Here is a 15,147-nt window from a genome sequence, read left to right as displayed (position 1 = left end):
TCTTTGGAATATGCAGATAGGGCAGTGCTGTCAAATGTGGCTGCACATTGAATTAACCTTTTAAAAATAGACTAATTTCCCAAATTATGTGTACAGAGTTCCTAACATAATTTTACTGGGATGGGGCCCAGGTATCAGTATATATTAAAAGCTCACCATGTCTTTTATCGGCTTAAATGGTTGAGAATCATTGAAATAGATCCAGTAGGTAATGATAAATGTTTGTCTGACCCAAGAGGTAGTCTGGGGCTGGAAGAAAGGATTGGCTAATGATCATCAAATATATGAAACAGCAAACACCCACATTATGCTGTATGTGTAGTGTAAAGATTAGTGGCAGTCTCTTCTTGCAAGGTTGACGAGATGGCCCACTTGAGGCAGGTGGCTAGCCAGTAGGAAGCACAGAAGCCCAACTCCAAGCCATTTACCCCTTGATGTGATTTGGTGCCACCTAGTGGCAGTTTATGCTCCAGCCTCAATACAAATAGGGCCAATTTTCTGAGTTGGTATTGCCCAATTACCTTCCTGGCTTTGCTTTTCCCACATCTCCCTCATAGCCATTTGCCAAGATAAGAAATTAAACCTGCCCTGCTTTGAGAATAGGACTAGGCAGAGGACAGGAGGCAATCTCCACTTACTTTATGTCCAAGATTCATTACAGATTACATTAGTATGAGATTTTTTACTATGTGTGGGTGGTTTTACTGTTTAGAGCCATGGGAAAGGATGCAGTTACCTAGGGAAGGTGTAAAAAGAGAATGTAGAACATGCATGTGTATCCACACACACACGCACTTTTTTAGAAATTATATGAGTTTACACTGATACCTACAAGACAATTCGGCCGACAGCTCTCTTTTTCTCCCCCCATTCCTTATTTGTATGTCCCTTCTTCCACAGCAAGAACTCTGGCTTCCAACAACATTGACACATGTACTATTTGCTCAATCTTTTATTATATTTCAAATAATTTCAGAATCATCTTTAAAAGAAAGTTGAAGATTTGTTACCTAGTGCAAGAATGAGCAGTAGTTCAGTACTGAGTGTGTTAGTCAAATACTGTGTATATGAGTTACCTTAGCTAGTTTATTCGTTCTCCCTCACCCCAACCCCTTCAGTGTGGTTTAAAGTATTCACTTAAACCACTATTAGGTTAATTTGTTTCAGTTTGCGTTCAGTTTTAGATTGTCTACCACCATATGTTAATACTGTCTGGATAGTTTATGATACTAAGTAATGATACTAAGTAATTATTGTTAATTTTATTTTTTTTTAAGTCCTGTCTTTCAGATATACAACCTGAAATATTTATAGATGCCATAGGCTGCTATCTGGAGTCGTTTCAGAATAATCCAGGGGGAAGAAGTGGGGGTGGTATGTGTAGTGAATAGATGAAACAGTGTTGGTCATGAATTGATAGTTAAAGCTGGGTGATTGGTACATGAAAACGTATTACACTGTTTCTCTATAATTTTGTGTATGTTTGAAATTTTCTATAATAGTATGTTCTAGAAATCGTTGTATTGCCTATATGGTCTTCAAATTGTTTCATGGAAAAAGATTTCTAGTTTTTACTTCCCTTTGTATTGCCAAGTAGTTTTTAGTGAATATTCAGTAGCTTTTGATTGGATGAGAGAAGTCAAGTGAAGTTAAATATGAAACATGTATGTCCTTTTAGAGTTACTGAAGTGTCTAAACTATATAGGCTTTTTAGAAAATCTTTAGGGTAAACTGCATTAGTTATAATAATAATTACATTTCTTGTCATTATTAGTGTGATATCATTAATCATATCTAGATTATCTAGTAATAGGTAAGTTACAGTTTTATTAAAACTTAAGGGTTAAACTAGGCAACATCTCCTTAATTTTCTCATCCCTTGAAGTTAAGGGGAAAGTAGCCTTCAGACTCAGGGCAGCACTCGGGGGCAGACTACCTGTTTAACCAAACCAGAAGCATGGTTAGGGAGTGGTTCCTGTGTGCTGCCTCGGGGCAGCACAGAAAGGGATTGGCAGCTACCACTTTTTGCCCCATTCCACGTACGGAATGATTATGCCTTTATATGTAAAGGTTGATTTTGGGTTTGGTTTTTTTTTTCTCTTCTGTTCTTTACTTAGGGGAAAAGCCATATGTTTGTACAGTTCCTGGGTGTGACAAAAGGTTTACAGAATATTCCAGTTTGTATAAACATCATGTTGTTCACACTCACTCAAAACCATACAACTGTAACCACTGTGGGAAGACATACAAGCAGATCTCCACCCTGGCCATGCACAAACGGACCGCCCACAATGACACTGAGCCAATCGAGGAGGAGCAGGAAGCCTTTTTTGAGCCTCCCCCAGGTGAGGAGTTTGTCTAATATATCTGTCTATGTGTTTGAGAATCAACAGTAATCAACATAATTTATCATTCATAGTATTTTCTCAAATCATGAAGTTTCATTCAAGTAAGCACACAACCATATAATTTATAATTGTGATAAATGTTATCAAAGAAAGGTACTTGGTGCTTTAGGATATATAAGAAGGGAACTTCACCTAGTCTGAACCTCAGAGAAAGGTTCCCTGAGGAGGTGATTTTTGGAGAAATCTGGAGGGTTAACTAGCTGGCAGGGGTTAAAGGAGAGGGGAAACAGGGAGCAAAGACCAAAAAATGTTTCAAATGGAGGTAGTGGCACGTGGGAAAAAACCCTGAGGTTCGAGAGAGCGAAGTACATTGGAGACTGGAAGAAGCCTGGCCAGTGTGGCAATTCTCACTTCTGCCTGGAAGGTGGCATAAAATGAGATTGGAGAGCCAGGCAGGGGCAGCTAGATTATTGGGGTATGTTAAGGATGTTGATCTTGACCATAAGAGCAGTGAAGCACTCCCAAATAATTCTTAGTTGATTCATGTGCTTGCTGTTAGATAGTGTTGTAGGAGACAAAAACATTCATTTTAATGGGAATAAACTCTTGAGCCCTGGCTTGTGTGGCTTAGTGGATTGAGCTCCAGCCTGCAAACTGAAAGGTTGCTGGTTCAATTCCCAGTTAGGGCACATTGCCTGGGTTGCAGGCCAGGTGCCCAGTTGGGACCATGTGAGAGGCAACCCATTGTTTCTCTCCCTCTCTTTCTCCCTCCCTTCCCCTCTTTCTAAAAATAAATAAATCTTTTTTAAAAAGAATAAACTCTTTTTTTTAAATAGTTTATTTATTTATCTTTAGAGAGGAAGGGAAGGAGAGAAGGAGAGAAATATCAATGTATGGTTGCCTCTCATGCATCCCCTGCTGGGAACTTGCCTGCAACCCAGGCATGTGCCCTGACTGGGAATCGAACCGCGATCATGTGGCTCGCAGGCCCGCGCTCAATCCACTGAGCTACACCAGCCAGCGTTAAAAAGAATAAACTCTTAAAAAAGTATGTCAGAGAACTACATTCTATGATTTAATTTCAATAACTCAGCACAGGTAAATAGAAAAAATGAAGTAGGTTTTGTTAAACAAATTGTAGATTGTTTCAATGTTTTATTGAGTACCTCCTAAATGAAATAAATTTGAAAATTTTTTTAAAAAGAAAACCTTTCCCATTCTTAACATTGAAAACATTTAGGTGAAAAATGGGTTGGAGAATAAGGGAAAGAACAGATCACTCTCTCGCTGATCACATGATTCTTTGTGGTTCTAATTTGTCTTTTCAGATATCTGTCACATGATTGTAAGAAAATAACAAATCCTTCAGTCTGAGTGCTATATTATTTTCTAGCCAAAGCACTGTAAGTGCCCATGGTTAAATATTACAACTGCTGAATCCTTACAGTTAGAAAGCACGTTTTAATGGTGGCAAACTTAGGTTTTAAGACTCTTTTTTAAGCTTCTTTAATCCCTTTCCTAAATATTGATGTTTCAGATTGTCAGAATTTCTTGTACTCAAGGAAATAGTCTATATTATAATATACATTCTGTTAAAAAAAAAACAACAACTAAGATTGTTTTTTCAAAACTAGGGATGGAGACCTGGCCAGGCAGCTCATTTGGTTAGAGCATTGTCCTGATACAACAAGGTTGTAGGTTCGATCCCCAGTCAAGGCACGTACAAGAATCAACCAATGAGTGCATAAATAAGTGGAACAACAAATCAATATTTCTGTCTCTCTCCCTCCTTCCCTCCCTCCATCCATCCATCCATCCCCTTTTCCTTTACCTCTCCTCTCCCTGCTCCTCTCCCCCTTTGTCCCCGTCTTTCCCTCTTGCTTGCTCTAGAGTAAATAAATGATTTTTTAAAAACCTACTTTGATTTTAAAAAAGAAAGAATAGCCCTGACTGGTGCGGCACAGTTGGTTGGGCACTGTCTGCAAAGTGAAAGGTCGCCTGTTTGATTCCCAGTCAGGGCACATGCCTGGGTTGCAGGCCAGGTCCCTGGTTGGGGCGAGTAAGAAAAGCAATAGATTTATCTTTTTCTCTCACATTGATGTTTCTCTCCCTCTCTTTCTCCCTCCTTTCCCATCTCTGTAAAAATTTTTAAAAATAAAATAAAATCTTAAAAAAAAAGACTGGGGATGGATTTGTGTACCTTTTCTCTTATATGATCACATAAGTTGTATAACCTGTTGGAATAATGATATTATTATTATTATTAATGATGTTAATATAATGGCTATGGAATAGAACAAAAAGAATGAAGTAATGACTGCTGTGGAGATTATGCCAAGATGACTGCAGCCGTATGAATACATGCATCAACCTCTAACTTTGAGAAGGACTTTTAAATTAGCATATAAAGTCCTCCTCTGAAGGAAAAAAGTGCATATTTACCCTATTTCTGCCTCTGGGAGGTGGAAGGTGATGAAAGAGAGGGATCAGTGATCTTCCTGGTTGCCAAGTATAGCAGTGACAGACCGCTGAAATTTCTGTTTACTGCTGGTTCTTCATGGACTAAAGAAGTGGATGGTGGTTCCTGTTCTGTCACTTATTAAATGATTAACTTTACACCAGATAACACACCATTATATTTTCTTTACCCAGTGATGTCATTGTGTACTGATGATTTGCAGTCAATCACTTGTGTTAAAAAATAACTAACTTAGTAGGTTACATTTACACACCATTCAGATTTGTGGTTAATGTTTCTGAAGACTGTGTCTTGTCTTTTTTAACAGCTTCTGAATGTAAGAACTTGCCATAGTGGAGGGGTTATTTGCCAATCAGTCTTCCTGTGTAGTTGCCTTACTTGCTGCCCCAACATACATGCACAGTTATCACGTAGTACTCCAACTGAGGCAATAAAAGAAGGCTCTCAATTAGAACACTTAGCTTTGATACGGAACGGTTTGGTTTGGTCTGCTTTGATTTGGTTTGACTTTGCAAAGATGGAGGTAGAAGAATTGGAAGGAGGTGTTGGGAGCTTATTTTCATTATGTACACTATAATACATTTACTTTAATTTGTATAAGTTTCTCTATAATATTTAAAATATCCTTTGTTTTTTAAACATCTTGGTTGGTTGGTCAAATAAATGATTCGTTTGTTTTAAACAGGTCAAGGTGAAGATGTTCTTAAAGGGCCCCAGATCACATATGTTACAGGTGTAGAAGGGGATGATGTGTCTACACAAGTAGCCACAGTAACACAGTCTGGGTTGAGTCAACAGGTTACACTCATATCCCAGGACGGGACTCAGCATGTAAGTATGCACTGAAGCCAAACAAGTTAAATAATATTTCTCTGAACCTGGACTTGAAAGTCAGGTTGGGTCCCAGTTAAGGAATTCCTTAAATATCAGAGCACAAAGTTTGGACTTCATCTTGTAGATAGGACTAGCTTTCCTGAAGGTCCTTCAGTAGCCTGCTAGAAGAGTCTACATGCAGAGAAATTAGTAGAGAGAGTGTTTGTGACTGGAACTCAACTGTTACTGGTAGAGTTCAAAGGTGAGGTGATGAAGGTCAGAACTACAGTGAAATTGATGGCTTGAGAAATAATGAATCCATGTGAAACACTATGCAGAGAAGGGATAGCATTTGATGGCTGATTGAGTCCAGATGAGACTAAAAAATCAGCAGACCCTTGGCTGAGTAATGATGTCATCATTAAAAGGCATGTGAAGTCAGTGATGGGCAAACCTGTAAAACTTCCAAAGTGTGGCTCTCTTCCTATATGGAATCATGGGGCCTTCACGTAATTAATGGAACAGGTCTCTTGATTCCACCAGGAAAAGCAATGTAACGGTTGTTCTCCAATAGTCAAATGTTAAGTTTTTTAGATGCTAGTAGCCTAAAATAATTTTATTTTTAAGCTCTAGCTAAGGTCATCTTAGCACCTGGTAGAAATAGGCATCTGGGGTTCTTCTGCCTTTTTATATGTGTATTTTTCCATGGAGAACTCTCTATTTACCCTTGTCTCTCTCAGAGCTTTACCTCCCATGATTAATCTGCCATTTGTGTTGATGATTGCTAAGATGCTAATGTTAGGTGGGAGCAGAACATACTCAGAATTGGAAAATACAAAGCTCTTGTACCATCCCTTTTATCTCCCTCCCCCTCACTTTTGACATCACTGATTCCACACAGACAGAGGCCCTTTGGTGGTCATTGGATGTTATCTCCCTCCCTCTCTGTACAGGAGAAATTCCCCCCAAAGCAGCTCTAAAATACATGGGCAGTTTCTCTCCTAAGAGGCAACCTAGCCCTGGCAGCTTAGTTAATTAGAGCATCATCCCAATACTCCAGAGTTTTGGGTTTGATCCCTGGTGAGCTCACATACAAGAATCAGCCAATGAATGAATCAATAAGCGGAACGACAAATCGATATCTTCCCCCCCCTTTCCTCTCTCTAAAATCAATAAATAAAAATTTTTAAAAAGAGACAGCCTGTTCCAGTCTTCGATAATTCTAGTGTTTATCATATATGAACCTCCTGCCATGTCATCTACTCATGACCCCTCTCTGCCCTCTCCCTGTGGTCCCAAACAACTGTTTTCCTCACCACAATGTTGTATTTTCTGTAGATGTAACCTTCCTATTTCCTTTAGGAGTTGGGTTTCTGTTCCATTCCTTTAGTCAATTAGACAACAAATACTTACTGAACATCTACCCAGTGCTGCGGGAGACATTCCTAAAATGAACAATAATTGCTCATAGATAGCTGTGTGCTGTGGCAACCTGGAGGACGGAGTGAAGGACTCTTGGAGGCCCTTGTAGACATTGGCCATTCAGTTGGACATTGAAAATTTTTCATGAGTTCTCAAGGCAGAGAGTAAAGGATGGGCGAAGTCATGAAGAGAGAATAGAATATGACACTGTCTGGGACTGCAAATGGTTAGCTGTGGCTGAAGTGCCGGTTGCTGGTTTGGAAGTGGTGGCAGATGAGTCTGAAGACACTGAGAGGCCAAACCTTGAAAAGTCCTGACTGGCATGAGAGAAGTCCGAACTGTAGTGATGGCAGCAAACATACTGAAATTTGTTTTTTAGAAAGGTGTCCAGGTAGGGTATGATTAGGGAAGGGTTAGACTGGATACCTGGAAAGAAGTGGTATTGCAAAAAGTCATGATGGAAAATAAAGGTCTGAATTGGCAGTAGAGATGGAGAGGAGAAAATGCATTTAAGAAATACTCAATTTTTTCTGATAGCCTTTTTCTTTTTCTAAAATATGAAATGTTTATTTACTCCCAGAGTAGCTTTATCAAGAATTAGACCTAGTTCTGCCTTGGCTGTTGTAGCTCAGTGGATTGAGCGTGGGCTTGCGAACCAAAGAATTAGGCCTAGTTCTTAATAAAATTTGCCAAATACAAGAAGAGACATTGACTGATTTGTGAAATGCATTGTATTGCAGGTCAACATATCTCAGACCGATATGCAAGCCATAGGCAATACCATCACAATGGTAACGCAAGATGGTACACCTATCACAGTCCCTGCCCATGATGCAGTCATCTCCTCAGCAGGAACACACTCTGTTGCTATGGTAACTGCTGAGGGCACAGAAGGGCAGCAGGTAATTGCTCTTTTTTTCTTCTAAATCAATCAAAACATGTTAATATCTAAATTATTAATAGATATACAGTGTGATATAGCAGTTAAGCACATAAATTTAAGACTGAATCCCAGTTTATCACTTCTGAGCTACATAACTCTGAGTCTTGGTTTTTCATCATCCGTAAAATAGGAGTGATTGTTGTGTCTGCCCCACAAGGTTGATCCTAAGGACTGAATGAGATAATGCATTTAAACTATTCAACCCATGTATTTATTAAATATTCCTTAATGATAGCTCTTCCTACAGTTATCATCACCAGATTCTTAGGGAAAAATTTATTTGCAAAATTTACTTAATTTTTTGAAGATGTAACACATTCACATAGTTCAGAAATCAAAAAGTATGCCCTGGCTGGTGTGGCTCAGTGAATTGTGCACCGGCCTGCCAACCAAAGGGTCAGTGGTTCAATTCCCAGTCAGAGCACATGCCTGGGTTGCAGGCCAGGTCCCCAGTTGGGGACATGTGAGAGGCAACCGATCAATGTACCTTTTGCACATTGATGTTTCTCTCCCTCTCTCTCTTCCTCCCCCTTTCTCAAAAAAACAAATAAAATCTTTAAAAAAATAGTTTTAGAGAAATAAAAAATTGTATACAAGTATGCATTGAAAAGTCCTTCTCCCCACCCCTGCTTCCATCAACCTAGTGCTCACCCTCGTAGAGATTATCCACTTCAGTTAGTTTCCTGTATATTCTCCCAATAATTCATTAAGCATATGCAGTCATCTTCCCTACTTTCTTATGGTAGTNGGCCAGGTCCCCAGTTGGGGACATGTGAGAGGCAACCGATCAATGTACCTATTGCACATTGATGTTTCTCCCTCTCTCTCTTCCTCCCCCTTTCTCAAAAAACAAATAAAATCTTTAAAAAAATAGTTTTAGAGAAATAAAAAATTGTATACAAGTATGCATTGAAAAGTCCTTCTCCCCGCCCCTGCTTCCATCAACCTAGTGCTCACCCTCGTAGAGATTATCCACTTCAGTTAGTTTCCTGTATATTCTCCCAATAATTCATTAAGCATATGCAGTCATCTTCCCTACTTTCTTATGGTAGTAAACTATACTGTTTACTTTGTTTTGTTTCTTTAATAGCATATCTAGAAAAATCTTCCTATTTCATTATATAGAGAGCTTCCTCATTTTTTAACTTACATTGTATTCACTGTATGGGCATGCATGATATACTTAGTCTTTTGCTGTTTCAAACAACACATAGCCTTGTGCACATGTGATTTTGCATGTATAAATCCTTCAAATGGAATTGCCTGGTAAAAAGATCTATGCATTTGTAATTGTGATAAGTATCACCAAACTTCCCTTCTGTGGACAACCATCTGCATTCCTACCTGCGGTATTTGAGAGTGCCAACACACTCTTTCCCTTTTGTGGAAAAAATATCCTTTTGGCTATTTGCCAATCTGATATATCTCTTTGTAGTTTTAATTTTTTATTTCCATTAATATGAGTTATATTGATTAATACATTTAAAAACTGTTCTTGGACTATGCTGATGACAATGTTAGGTTTCACTGCAGTTGCTTCACCTTATTCAGTGAGAATCTGTCAAAATTGGTAGCTCTCGTTCTTCCTGTAAATTCATTTACAGATTTCATACTATCATAACCAAAATTTCAGCAGGAGTTTTTGATGATATAGTCTGATCCTAAAATTTACCTGAAAATGCAAAGGACCTGTAACAGCCACAGCAATCTTTAACAAAGAACAAAGTCAAAGGTCTTCTACACCTTGAAATATAAACCTCAGAATCATAAACCTTCTGGAAAAGTGAATATTTTTGCAACTTTAACGATTTCTTAGGATACAAAATGCACTAACCATAAAAGAAAAAACTGATAAATTGGACTTCATCAAATTAATTCTGTTTACCAAAAGACACCATTAAGAAAAAGTGCTAAATTGGGGAAAAGTTACTCAAAATGTATATATCTAACAGTGAACTTACATTGAGAATACATAACAAACCTCTTCAAATCAATAATAGAAAGATGAACAGCCCATTAATGAGCAAAATAAATAAATACAATTTTAAAAAATGAGCAAATCATTTGATTGCTTATTTGACTAGACCCCTTACAAAAGAAGATTCATTAATGGCAATAACACAAAAAGTGCTTAACCTCTTTAGTCATCAGAGAAATGCATATTAAAATCAGTTAGCTACCTTTTCAGACATAAGAAAGTGACTCAAATAGAAGACTGGAAACCAAACGCTGGCAAAGATGGGAAGGAACTAGAACATTCTTCCACAATAGTGGGAATGTAAGATGATGTAACCAATTAGGAGAACAGTTTGGCAGTTTCTGATAAAGTCAAACATACCTCTGTCCCTTGACCCATAAATTCTAGTAGAATAGATGCTGTATGAGTCCCCTTACATGGAATCCAAGAGCAGAGAAAACAGATCCTCCGGTAGAAAGTGCTGCGTGGCTGGGGAAGGACATTGATGGCATGGAATATGAAGGAACTGTACTGTATCTTATTTTAGGTGTTGTTTTCACAGATGTATCTGTCAAAACTCAACGGGAAACCTGAGGTGGGAACATAGTTATTGTTAGCTGATTATAATGTATGCCAAAACAAAAAGAAAAAACCTAAACATGAGCTTTCGGGCTGTCTTATGGGATGGCCCCACCTCATCAGTTTGTAGTCATCTCCATGGCTCTAGAATACTTGGATGGGTTTATAGCCCAGCTTGGGTAAATAAACCTTGTATTTGCTTTGACCCTAAAGCAAACATTCTTTTGCAGTTTACCTGTAGCCTGTGGGCTAGGAAAATTCTCAGGAAGAGAAGACTTTGGGGGCTGGAATGAAATAGAGCAGCTTCCAGCCACTGGGGATATCACAAGGGGTGGGGGTGGCGGGCGAGGGCCGGCTTTGCTTGAGGACCAGCTGCCACCACTGCTCCTGCTGCAACTGTAGGCTGTTGGGCAAATGTCGACCATCCCCAAGGGGCGTCCACACTCCACCTGTGTGTTATCTGAAGGGTATGCTTTAGCACTATTTGTAGCCCCTCTAACGTGGTGAGACAGAAACTCTAAATTCTGTCTTTTCCGTGGCGTCTCAGCTTTTTTAGCCTTTCAGCTGCTGCTTTCTACCAGAATTATTGGCACCTCCCCCATATATTTGCAGTTCTGGGGTCTTAAGGAATTGAAAGTTCATACACAGATATGTGGAGGGGCTCACCCCCCCCCCCCCTGTTTTCTCCTTTCTAGAATATTCCTCTCAATGTAGAACCATTCTGGCAGCCCTGGACTCCATTAGCTGATTCTTTAAGTTGCCCTGTGCTACTCAGACTGGGGAGTGGCATTAATGAAAAAGCTATTTTATTTATTTATTTTTTATTTTTCAAATTTTTAGAAGTGGGGAAAGAAACATTGATTGATTGCCTCTCACCCGCCCCCAACCGGGACCTGGCCTACAACCCAAACACGTGCTCCAACCTGCAGTGGAACCAGCGACCTTTGGGCTTGAAGAATGGTGCTCAATCCACTGAGCCACGCCAGCCAGGGCTATTTATTTATTTTTTATTGAAGTTATTGGGGTACCATTGGTTAATAAAATTACACAGGTTTCCGGTGTACGGTTCTTCAGTACAGCATCTCTATATTATATTATGTGTTTACCACCCAAGACAAGTCTGTTTCCATAGCCATTTAAACATGGATGTGACCCAGTGTGGTTCCCTTTCTTTGAGAATCTCCTACAGTTTCTGCTTGCTTTTCTTCGTTCTCCAGTCCATTCAAACAGTTGCTTTTTTATAATTTTGTCCACAGTTTATAATTGTTATCTGCAGGAGAGGTTAGTGCAGTATAAACCACTCAGCCCTTGCTGGGCCGAAATCTTATTAGGTTATGAAACATTGCTGGGATTGATCCAACATAGCATTTCAGTGGATTAATGGCCAAGTAAAACAGAAATTTTAGTTTTTAGCCTTTCTTCTTCTAAGTTTGGCTGAGCAAAACTTTAGAATATTATATAGAAAGTATATTTGATGCCATTTCTATTTTATCTACATAGAAAAGGCCACATTTGTGGTTTAAGGGCCACGGAAGCACTTTCAGCCGCTCTAGGTAGATGCTTCAGGAGCAGTGGGCAAAGATTCCATGGAGTCTAAAATAGGAAATGAGTATAGCAAGATATGTTGCTATGGGTCAGTGATGCTACTGGTTCTTTCAATTTTCCTGGTTAAATGGAGTCTGATTAAAATGCAATAGGTAAACAGGAGAAAATGGTATCTTATCTGCCCCAAACTTAGGAATAAATAGACATTTGAGATGTGAATTAGTCCACAGGTGTAACTTCCTGAGCAGCCACTTAGGGGAAATAGAACTTAAGCACAGTCACGTCTCTCCTCATTGATGGAGCCTGGCGTGGGGATCCATTTCTCCAGTGCCTTCTACCCTTGTTTGCCATTGCCTTACTTCATAACCTTAGATAAATCCCTTCTGAGCCTCAGCTTCCCCAACTAAAAAGGAGGCATCCATGATAGATGATATATAAGGCTTCTTCCAGCTTTGGGCTTCTACAAGTCTGTGGTCAGAGGGAATCTCTTCCTTTTGAATTTGCAGACACACCTTTTCATTAAATGGATTTTAACCTATTTAAATCATAGTTTTGCCCTGGCCAGGTGGCTCAGTTGGTTGGCGCTTCACCCTGTTGTGCTAAAGGTTGCAGGTTTGATTGTTCTGCAGGGCACATACCTAGGCTGCGGGTTTGATCCCCAGTTGGAGTGCATGCAGGAGGCCGCCAGCCAGTGTTTTTCTCTCACATTGATGTTTATCTCTCTCTCACCCCCACCCCTTCCTCTCTTTCTAAAATCAGTGAACATATCCTCTGGTGGGATTTAAATAACTAAACCATTGTTTGAATTCTTCTGTGTGTTTTTTGTTTAAGGTTGCAATTGTGGCTCAGGACTTAGCAGCATTCCATACTGCGTCGTCAGAAATGGGGCACCAACAGCACAGCCATCATCTAGTAACCACAGAAACCAGACCTCTGACCTTAGTGGCAACATCCAACGGCACCCAGATTGCAGTTCAGGTGAGTCCAGAGACAGCTGTCCTCCATCAACAGCAGCGCTGCTCGGACCTCTCAACCTTGTACACTGTGCTTTGTGCATAACCTTTACAGGAGGCGGGGCACAGGACAGTCTGTCATTTAGCCACCGTAAGGAAATTGTGTGTTTGAGGTGGATTCAAAGAGACCAACACTTTGTTCTTTTTTGCATATTCTGTGGGAATTTATACCAAGAAAAATAAAGCTTCTGGTATGTCTACCTATTTGCATCCAGCCAGCTATCTTAACTCTCAAAATGAAAGTCTAAGCCCTGGCTGGTATGGCTCAGTAGTTAAGTACCAGCCTGTGAATCAAAGGGTTGCCAGTTTGATTCCCAGTCAGGGCACATGCCTGGGTTGCCAGCCAGGTCCCCAGTAGGGGGCATGTGAGAGGCAGCCACACATTGATGTTTCTCTCCTCTTTCTCCCTTCCCCTCTCTAAAAAACAAAATAAATAAAATCTTTTTTTAAAAAACCTAAATAGATAGAATTCTATAAAACACTTAAGAGCTACTCCTTTGGAAGCGAAACTAGTATCAACACAGACCCTACCTCTGAGGATTCACTGCACAGCCCTATTTTACAGTGGGCAATGTCAGAAGACTAAGAAGAAACCATCCTCTGGGGAGTCAGTGGATTCGAGCAGAGAATCCAGAATCCTAGGTACAGATTACCTTTCCTTGGGGGAGTTCTTCATGTGTTTACTTGGCAAAAGGTTAGAACATAATCAGGAAAATGCCAGCCATTGATTTTTATTTAGTTTATGGGCATAAAGCTAAAGTCTCAGAAAGCTCTCTAAATTGAATCTCCATTGGAAATACGAGCATCTTTTGTCCCTGGCATGTGTGAAGGTCTATCAAAATCCCAAATAAAGAAACTGCATTATTGTCCCTTGTAGGAATATAGTTTTCTTGCTTTTACTGATTGGATCAATGGTAGTAGCTTAACAAGCCCACATGTCAGAATCACAGAGAAATTCCACTTCTGGCATATAATATTTCTTTGGCATCCTCTTGACCGTGAGTTTGTGTATGTTCCTGTTTCAGCTTGGAGAGCAGCCATCCCTGGAAGAAGCCATCAGGATAGCATCCAGGATCCAGCAAGGAGAGACGCCGGGGCTGGACGATTAGACCTGAGAGCAGCACAGCAGGAGGAGCCTTTCATCTTCAGGCAGCAGAGACCTGTGGGCGCCGGGCCCGGGAGACGGGGGACATTTTCCATTCCTGAAACACTGTACACATTTTTATGCAAGAGTGGAGAACATTTTATTCTTGACACTTTTGTGTATATAACCCTTGAAATAGATTCCCAGATTGATTCATTGTGTACAAGGAAGTATGAAATTAGGGCAATACCGTAAATTTTCACATTACTCTTTTATCACATTGCAAACTCCTAGAGTCTTTATGCAAGACCAGTGAAGTCTTACAGAGTCTTAGGATGGATTTTTAACTTACTGTGAAAAAAGTCAAATAAAAGCTAGACCTAAAATGTCAAAGGTTCTATATGTCACATGATCACAATTCCAAAAGCCATCATGGGTAATAAAAATAAACAATGTAAAGCCTTCAAATATTTCCTGCAGTTGGAGTGTCTGCAGTTTTTGTTCTACTGTATACTTGTCCATTTTTGTTCATATTTCATGGTTTGAAGACTATTCATTGTAGTTTTCCATCCCTGTTAAATACCAGCTCTTCAAGCAGAAATGCTAATCATACTAGCACTACATTGGATTATGTCTAAAATTACCAAGTTTGTTTACTTTTAAAAAGTTAAATCCAGTGCTTTGGTTTTGTTAAAGACTTAAGTGTTCTTGCTTGTGTTACCATTTTAAAAAAAAATAATGAACTGTCAGAGTTGACCACAGGCCAGAGCCCCGGTAACACTGTAATTGGAAATGGCTTTACTCTGAAAATTAGGTTAGTGGGTTGGTGTAAATTATTTATTTTTTTGCTTATGTACTTTTGTTTTAAAGCTTATTTACCCTAAAGTTTATTATTTTGAATACAGCAATTTTTAAAATGTTACCTTTATATTTGTTTTATTAAATTGGTTTGGGGGTTGTGGGA

The 15,147-nt window shown here is 39.4% G+C and overlaps 1 protein-coding gene across 11 annotated transcripts in view; it reads left to right on the top strand.

Moving 5' to 3' along the window:
- The window catches only part of ZNF143 (zinc finger protein 143), a 40,365-nt gene extending 25,703 nt beyond the window's left edge, over positions 1–14,662 (top strand). For 8 of the 11 annotated variants that reach the window (XM_037050099.1, XM_037050102.1, XM_037050093.1 and 5 more), the window contains exons 12-17: positions 2,118–2,345; positions 5,513–5,658; positions 7,803–7,964; positions 12,918–13,064; positions 13,652–13,741; positions 14,125–14,216. In XM_037050099.1, the coding sequence (XP_036905994.1) occupies positions 2,118–2,345; positions 5,513–5,658; positions 7,803–7,964; positions 12,918–13,064; positions 13,652–13,741 (773 nt within the window). In that variant the 3' untranslated portion in view covers positions 14,125–14,216. Of the gene's footprint in view, positions 1–2,117; positions 2,346–5,512; positions 5,659–7,802; positions 7,965–12,917; positions 13,065–13,651; positions 13,742–14,124 lie in introns of all 11 variants that reach the window. The other 3 variants (XM_037050101.1, XM_037050100.1, XR_005067081.1) reach the window with 2 other exon arrangements.
- The last annotated feature ends 485 nt before the right edge of the window (positions 14,663–15,147 follow it).

Source organism: Sturnira hondurensis, unplaced genomic scaffold (assembly GCF_014824575.4).
Source record: "Sturnira hondurensis isolate 20B ecotype Veracruz unplaced genomic scaffold, ASM1482457v3 Scaffold0006505, whole genome shotgun sequence".
NCBI classification, from domain to species: domain Eukaryota; kingdom Metazoa; phylum Chordata; class Mammalia; order Chiroptera; family Phyllostomidae; genus Sturnira; species Sturnira hondurensis.
This window is presented reverse-complemented; position numbering and strand designations above follow the sequence as displayed.